Source organism: Conger conger, chromosome 4 (genome assembly GCF_963514075.1).
Source record: "Conger conger chromosome 4, fConCon1.1, whole genome shotgun sequence".
NCBI classification, from domain to species: domain Eukaryota; kingdom Metazoa; phylum Chordata; class Actinopteri; order Anguilliformes; family Congridae; genus Conger; species Conger conger.
The window spans coordinates 77,139,413-77,147,706 of NC_083763.1; the positions used below are offsets into that span (position 1 = coordinate 77,139,413).

Consider the following 8,294-nt stretch of genomic DNA (forward strand, 5'->3'; position numbering starts at 1 on the left):
CGTTCATCCTGGTGATGCTCTGCCAGGCCTCTACTGCAACTGTCTTCAGTTCCTGCGTGTTCTTGGGGCATTTTCCCTTCAGTTTTGTCTTCAGCAAGTGAAATGCATGTTAAATCGGATTTAGGTCAGGTGATTGACTTGGCCATTGCATAACATTCCACTTCTTTGCCTTAAAAAACACTTTGATTGCTTTCGCAGTATGCTTCGGGTCATTGTCCATCTGCACTGTGAAGCGCCGTCCAATGAATTCTGAAGCATTTGGCTGAATATGAGCAGATAATATTGCCCGAAACACTTCAGAATTCATCCTGCTGCTTTTGTCAGCAGTCACATCATCAATAAATACAAGGGAACCAGTTCCATTGGCAGCCATACATGCCCACGCCATGACACTACTACCACCACCATGCTTCACTGTTGAGGTGGTATGTTTTGGATCATGAGCAGTACCTTTCCTTCTCCATACTCTTCTCTTCCCATCATTCTGGTACAAGTTGATCTTTGTCTCATCTGTCCATAGGATGTTGTTCCAGAACTGTAAAGGCTTTTTAAAATCTGGCTCTAATCTGGTCTTCCTGTTTTTGAGGCTCACCAATGGTTTACATCTTGTGGTGAACCCTCTGTATTCACTCTGGTGAAGTCTTCTCTTGATTGTTGACTTTGACACACATACACCTACCTCCTGGAGAGTGTTCTTGATCTGGCCAACTGTTGTGAAGGGGTTTTTCTTCACCGGGGAAATAATTCTTCTGTCATCCAGTTGTTTTCTGTGGTCTTCCGGGTCTTTTGGTGTTGCTGAGCTCACCGGTGCGTTCTTTCTTTTAAGAATGTTCCAAACAGTTGATTTGGCCACACCTAATGTTTTTGCTATCTCTCTGATGGGTTTGTTTTGATTTTTCGCCTAATGATGGCTTGCTTCACTGATAGTGACAGCTCTTTGGATCTCATATTGAGAGTTGACAGCAACAGATTCCAAATGCAAATAGCACACTTGAAATGAACTCTAGACCTTTTATCTGCTCCTTGTAAATGAGATAATGAGGGAATAACACACACCTGGCCATGGAACAGCTGAGCAGCCAATTGTCCCATTACTTTTGGTGCCTTAAAAAGTGGATGGCACATATAGAAACTGTTGTAATTCCTACACCGTTCACCTGATTTGGATGTAAATACCCTCAAATTAAAGCTGAAAGTCTGCAGTTAAAGCATATCTTGTTCGTTTCATTTCAAATCCATTGCGGTGGTGTATAGAGCCAAAAAGAGGAGAATTGTGTCAATGTCCCAATATTTATGGACCCAATATTTATGGACCTGTGAGTGAGTGTGTGTGTGTGTGTGTGTGTGTGTGCATGTGAGTGAGTGTGTGTGTGCATGTGAGTGAGTGTGTGTGTGTATTTGTGTATGTGTATGTACGTGTGGTTGTGTGTGTGGTTGTGTGAGTGTATGTGAGTGAGTGAGTGTGTGGTGAGTGTGCATGTGGTTATGTGTCTGTGTGGTGTGATTGTGTGTGTGTATGTGTGTGTGTGTGTGAGCGTGTGTATGTGTGGTTGTGTGTATGTATATGAGTGAGTGTGTATGTATGTGTGTGTGTATGTGTGGTTGTGTGTATGTATGTGAGTGAGTGTGTGTGTATGTGTAGTTGTGTGTATGTACTGTACATATGTTCATGGTTTAAACTCGTGCCTCTGTATGGGGCTCTGGGCCGTCCTCTCCCAGGAGATTATTATTATTATTTTACATTTCAACTGCTAAACCCACTATTTTCAGTCTATTTAAATCAGTAACTTACATCAACTGAGTATTCAATAAGAAACAGTGAAGTAACTGTGGGTAGTCAAGGCACATCGGAGCTGGTGACTGTTATGACTACTTTCAGCATGGACAGCCTCAGCAGAAATCAAACCCCAAACAAGGCATTTGCATCTGTTTTACCCATAAAGCTGCAGGATTGCTACAGCCAGAAAGGCTCCTTTAAATGGTACTTCACTGCCTTTCCACTGCATACTCTGACAATATTACACAAGCCGTATCGGCGCCAAATCTGTATTAATTATTGTTATTAATTGCCAACTCAGTTGCTTAGCATGAAAGTTATGATGGAGCTGCTGAATTTACAGCAGGAAAACAGGCTGAAACAGGATGAACTTGATTTAGTTCATTAAATTGCTAGAGATACAGTGCCCATGCTCAGCCCTAGAAATATTTGTATAACATTACAAAGGAGTGAAATGTGAAATTAAATGTTGGCAGTTTATTATGATCACTGAGCTCTCTTCTCTCATTCTGCTCCATCAGATTCCTGTGGGCTCACACTGGACCCCAACACAGCGCATGAAGAGCTCCGTCTGTCTGAGGGGAACAGAGTGGTGACCAGTGTGGGAGAGATCCAGTCATATCCTGATCATCCAGAGAGATTTGACTACTGCTTCCAGGTGCTGTGCAGAGAGGGTCTGTCTGGATGCTGTTATTGGGAGGCTGAGTGGAGAGGAGATGGGGTTTTAATAGCAGTGGCATATAAAGACATCAGCAGGAAAGGAGAGGGTGATGACTGTATTCTGGGATGTAATGACAAGTCCTGGAGTTTGCTCGGCACTCCCTCCAGTTACTCTTTTTTACACAATAATGGGCGCACTGCCATCCCTGCTCCCTCCTCCTCCAGAATAGGAGTGTACCTGGATCACAGGGCAGGAACTCTGTCCTTCTACAGCATCTCTGACACAATGACCCTCCTGCACAGAGTCCAGACCACATTCACCCAGCCCCTCTACCCTGGGTTTTGGGTTTTTTATGGATCCTCTGTAAAACTGTGTGATATGTGATGAGTCAGTGAAGGGAAGATCAGCTGTAATTAAAGAGAGGGGAAAACACTGCAATGAGACAGAAAGTGAATTAAATGCAGTTCAATCTTCAGCCTCAAATGATTAAATGAATGAAATAATGAGCTGAACTGAACTGAAACTCAGGAAACATCATTTTGGTCACACTGAAGCAGATCCAGTCACTCTAAAGCATGGGCTCCATTATTACAGTGAGCTCCATGTTTGGATCAAAGACATTTTCTTCTTGATTTTGCTCTTTACGGCACTTTTATTAAAGGGTATTTCAGACATTTTGGTTTCCCCATGTCACTCATTCCCAATGTGGGATTAGTCAGAGTGTTTGTGGTGAAGGCATTTATATGGAGCAGCTGCTGTAAAGTCAGTAAGACTCTGGGTTTCATGGCTGTTGTTGTTTTGTGTTGTACTGGGCAGTGTTGGGTACTATATGCTGTGATTGTTTACCAGAAGAATGAAATAAAATAAATCTATAAATGGTTAGCACACCTTGTGACAGTCTGTGGTTGTGTAAGTTCTTAAGGGATTGGGCAGTAAATGATGAGGCTTTATGTAATTCTTATTAAAAATCCTCTATAAGAGAATAATAAAATATCAGTTTTTGTGTGATTTAAGTGTGATTTAAGAATGTTTTCCCTCACAACGTTTTTCGAAAGTTGCACAGAACGATTCCAAGTTGGATCCTGGAATTGACAGGTAGCCAGTGTAAGGAGACCAAGATTGGAGTGATATGACATGACCACCTGGACCCGGTCAGCTGCCTGGCAGCAGCATTTTGGACCAGTTGTAGGCGGTCTAGAGATGATTTGCTGAGGCAGGTAAAAAGCGAGTTACAATAGTCCAGGCGTGATGAAATAAAAGCATGAATAATCATTTCCAGCTCAGCGTGTGATACAATAGACCTGAGTTTAGTAATGCTTCTAAGGTGGAAAAAACATGTACGGGACAAAGACTTCATGTGCTTGTCAAGATGCATAGCCTGATCAAAGATAACACCAAGATTTCTCAATTCCGAGCGCACATTTGATTTAAGAGACCCAATACAATTTACAACATTAGAAACAATATTATCAGTCGCAATGATGAGGACTTCAGTTTTGTCTGCATTTAACTGAAGAAAATTACTGGCCATCCAGTCCTTAATAGCAGACAAACATTCGTGCAGTACATTAAGTTTATCAATCCTGTCAGGTTTAAAAGAAAGATATAACTGAATGTCGTCCGCATAGCAATGGTATGAAATACCTTTGAATTTGCTAATAATGACACCTAAAGGAAGCATGTACAGAGCAAACAAAATCAGACCCAGAACAGAACCCTGAGGGACACCACAGGATAAGGCAGCAGACTCAGATTTGTAGGGGCCAACAGCCACGGAAAAACTCCTATCAGAGAGATAAGATGAGAACCAATCTAGAGCACTCCCAGAGACACCCACCCACTTACTGAGCCTATCTATCAGAATGCGGTGATCCACAGTATCAAAAGCTGCACTGAGATCCAGCAGCACCAGAGGACATCGTAATGTCATTTGAAACTCTGAGAAGAGCCGTTTCTGTTGAGTGCTTCTGGCGAAAACCAGACTGGAATTTGTCAAAAATGTTGTGGTGATTTAAAACATCAGTGAGCTGATAGGCAACTATTTTTTCTAAAATTTTTGAAACAAAAGGCAGCTTGGATATAGGCCTGTAGTTCTTGAGAAGAGATGGGTCTGTTAGGTTTTTTAAGGAGTGGCTGGACAACTGCCTGTTTAAAATAGGAGGGGACGCAACCAGATTCCAGCGAGCTATTGATGATAGAGACCAAACATGGACCTACTGAGCTAATAACATCTTTCAACATAGACGTTGGTAAGATGTCTAAAGGGCTGGAGGAAGATTTCATAGAGCTCACAACAACAAACAACTCAGAATAGACTGTTGGGTAGGACATACAGGAAGGGTAGAGGAAAAGGGGATGATTCTAGACCTGACACTAGCAACCTTGTCCACAAAAAACGAAAGAAAATTACTGCAGTCCCTATTTGAAAAAACAGGTACAGCAGGAGGTGCAGGGCTGACAATGTTATTAATTGTGTCAAAAAGGATTTTTGGATTTCGCCTACTGGAGGTGATAAGATTGGCGAAATACTTTGACCTTGCGTCCTTAACCATGCTGTTAAATTCAGCTAAAAGTTATTTTAGGTAAATGCAATGAACCTGGAGCTTGGAGGAAATCCACAAGCGCTCCAATCTCCGACATTTGCGTCTAAAACAACGAATATCGTCATTTAGCCAGGGGGATGCAATGGAAGAGGCACAGATCTGGTTTTCAAGGGAGCGACTTAATCTAAAATGACGGAGCAACGTAAGTTAAAAGAGTGGACCAAACAGTCAACATTAACCTGCGGACACTCTGGTGGGCATAGTTCGTTAAAAGATTCATATTCCTCGCTTTTTTGCCAAGTCTCCGTGAGAAGCAGAAAGTCCAAGTCTTTGGAGATGAAAAGATAATTTAATATGAATGATTTGTTGGTGATTGAGCGAGCGTTTAACAACGCCAAATTGATGAACTCATGCCCAGCAGCTCCGCCTACTGTAGCTGCACGAGCTAACGGCCGCAGACACCGGGAAAACACTCTGCCTTGCGCCGAAAAACCAGGGGGTGCCGACAGCGAACGAGAGCGGGCGAGCCTGCACGTCTTCCCCGCCTCCTGGCTCGCTTGCCACGGAGGCAATTGCAGGGCGGATCACAAGTTCCTTCAGGGATGCGAGAAATCCTTTCCTCGGGGTGACGAGTGCATGAATCCACTACCGAGGCACCAATCTCAAGTAGTGTTTGACGATCATAAGTAATGATAGATTGTACGCTCTGCAAACGTGTTGACAAGAACAGAGATAGGACAAACAGACACGGCAGCAAGCGGAGACGACAAGCAGCCGAGAACAGTAGAGGCGCGGCCATTCCACCAGCAGAGGTCAGAGGATTAAGTCATCACTGCTTCATTGTGTCTGCTGTATGGGCACTGAGTGCCAGTATGTCTTTAAGACTACAGTAACCTACAGTGAGGTTTATATAACGTCAGTGTAATGTTGTGAGAATGTTAATAAACCTTACATATAAACTAAGAACTATCAGCCACATGGTAGTGCTGTAATAACACCTATCAGCCACATGGTGGCGCTGTAATAACACCTATCAGCCACATGGTGGTGCTGTAATAACACCTATCGGCCACATGGTGGTGCTGTAATAACAAGAGAACATAACATACTGATGAGCACAGGGGAAGTGCGGGGAAATAACACAGTTTGAAGTGCTGCTTGTTGTTTGTGTCAGACCTGCACCCGTTAGATGAACCTCTGTCCCCCACACGTTCCCCGGAGAGAGACTCTCAGCTGGGTATGAACCTCTGTCCCCCACACGTTCCCCGGAGAGAGACTCTCAGCTGGGTATGAACCTCTGTCCCCCACACGTTCCCCGGAGAGAGACTCTCAGCTGGGTATGAACCTCTGTCCCCCACACGTTCCCCGGAGAGAGACTCTCAGCTGGGTATGAACCTCTGTCCCCCACACGTTCCCCGGAGAGAGACTCTCAGCTGGGTATGAACCTCTGTCCCCCACACGTTCCCCGGAGAGAGACTCTCAGCTGGGTATGAACCTCTGTCCCCCACATGCTCCCCGGAGAGAGACTCTCAGCTGGGTATGAACCTCTGTCCCCCACACGTTCCCCGGAGAGAGACTCTCAGCTGGGTATGAACCTCTGTCCCCCACACGTTCCCCGGAGAGAGACTCTCAGCTGGGTATGAACCTCTGTCCCCCACACGTTCCCCGGAGAGAGACTCTCAGCTGGGTATGAACCTCTGTCCCCCACACGTTCCCCGGAGAGAGACTCTCAGCTGGGTATGAACCTCTGTCCCCCACACGTTCCCCGGAGAGAGACTCTCAGCTGGGTATGAACCTCTGTCCCCCACACGTTCCCCGGAGAGAGACTCTCAGCTGGGTATGAACCTCTGTCCCCCACACGTTCCCCGGAGAGAGACTCTCAGCTGGGTATGAACCTCTGTCCCCCACATGCTCCCCGGAGAGAGAGACTCTCAGCTGGGTATGAACCTCTGTCCCCCACACGTTCCCCGGAGAGAGACTCTCAGCTGGGTATGAACCTCTGTCCCCCACACGTTCCCCGGAGAGAGACTCTCAGCTGGGTATGAACCTCTGTCCCCCACACGTTCCCCGGAGAGAGACTCTCAGCTGGGTATGAACCTCTGTCCCCCACACGTTCCCCGGAGAGAGACTCTCAGCTGGGTATGAACCTCTGTCCCCCACACGTTCCCCGGAGAGAGACTCTCAGCTGGGTATGAACCTCTGTCCCCCACATGCTCCCCGGAGAGAGACTCTCAGCTGGGTATGAACCTCTGTCCCCCACACGTTCCCCGGAGAGAGACTCTCAGCTGGGTATGAACCTCTGTCCCCCACACGTTCCCCGGAGAGAGACTCTCAGCTGGGTATGAACCTCTGCCCCCCACACATTCCCCGGAGAGAGACTCTCAGCTGGGTATGAACCTCTGTCCCCCACACGTTCCCCGGAGAGAGACTCTCAGCTGGGTATGAACCTCTGTCCCCCACACATTCCCCGGAGAGAGACTCTCAGCTGGGTATGAACCTCTGTCCCCCACACGTTCCCCGGAGAGAGACTCTCAGCTGGGTATGAACCTCTGTCCCCCACACGTTCCCCGGAGAGAGACTCTCAGCTGGGTAGAGCCGCTCAGGAGAGGGGCGTGTGAGGCACCCCAGAAGCTGCAGCCCTGGCCACTGCAGGAGGCTCCTCTCCTGCTTCAGGAGCACAGATTCTCTGTGAGAAATGAGAGCACCAGGAGGCTCCTCTCCTGCTTCAGGAGCACAGATTCTCTGTGTGAAATGAGAGCACCAATATTGGAACTGATAGATTCCTGTCTGATGCTGTTCATGGGCGCACAGGTTCTGAAGCACAATCACACAGCCTGCTGTGCGCTATGGGAAGGATGCCACTCATCCCCAAAGTGGGATTAGTCAGAGCGTTTGTGGTAAAGGCATTTATATGGATCAGCTGCTGTGAAGTCAGTCAGAGTCAATAAGTCATTACCTTAGGGGCCGGCACTGGCTCAGGCAGTAAGAGCAGTCGCCTGGCAGTCGGAGGGTTGCAGGTTCGATCCCCTGCCCAGGCTGTGTCAAAGTGTCCCTGAGCAAGACACCTAACAGACACCTAACCAGATGAGCTGGTCGGGGCCTTGCATGGCAGCCATTCACCGTTGGTGTGTGAGTGTGTGTATGAATGGGTGAATAAGAAGCATCAATTGTACATTGCTTTGGATAAAGGCACTATATACATGCCAACCGTTTACTGAGACTCTTTGGGTTTCATGGCTGTTTTTGTGCTGTGTTGGGTACAGTATGCTATGTGCTGATTGTTTAACAGAAGAATGAAATAAAGAAAGGAATG

The 8,294-nt window shown here is 46.6% G+C and overlaps 1 protein-coding gene across 1 annotated transcript in view; it reads left to right on the forward strand.

Moving 5' to 3' along the window:
• The window catches only part of LOC133126379 (tripartite motif-containing protein 16-like), a 7,911-nt gene extending 4,634 nt beyond the window's left edge, over positions 1-3,277 (forward strand). The window contains exons 5-6 of the mRNA XM_061238557.1: positions 1,255-1,281; positions 2,299-3,277. Coding sequence (XP_061094541.1) covers positions 1,255-1,281; positions 2,299-2,822 — 551 coding nt within the window. The 3' untranslated portion in view covers positions 2,823-3,277. The remainder of the gene's footprint in view (positions 1-1,254; positions 1,282-2,298) is intronic.
• The last annotated feature ends 5,017 nt before the right edge of the window (positions 3,278-8,294 follow it).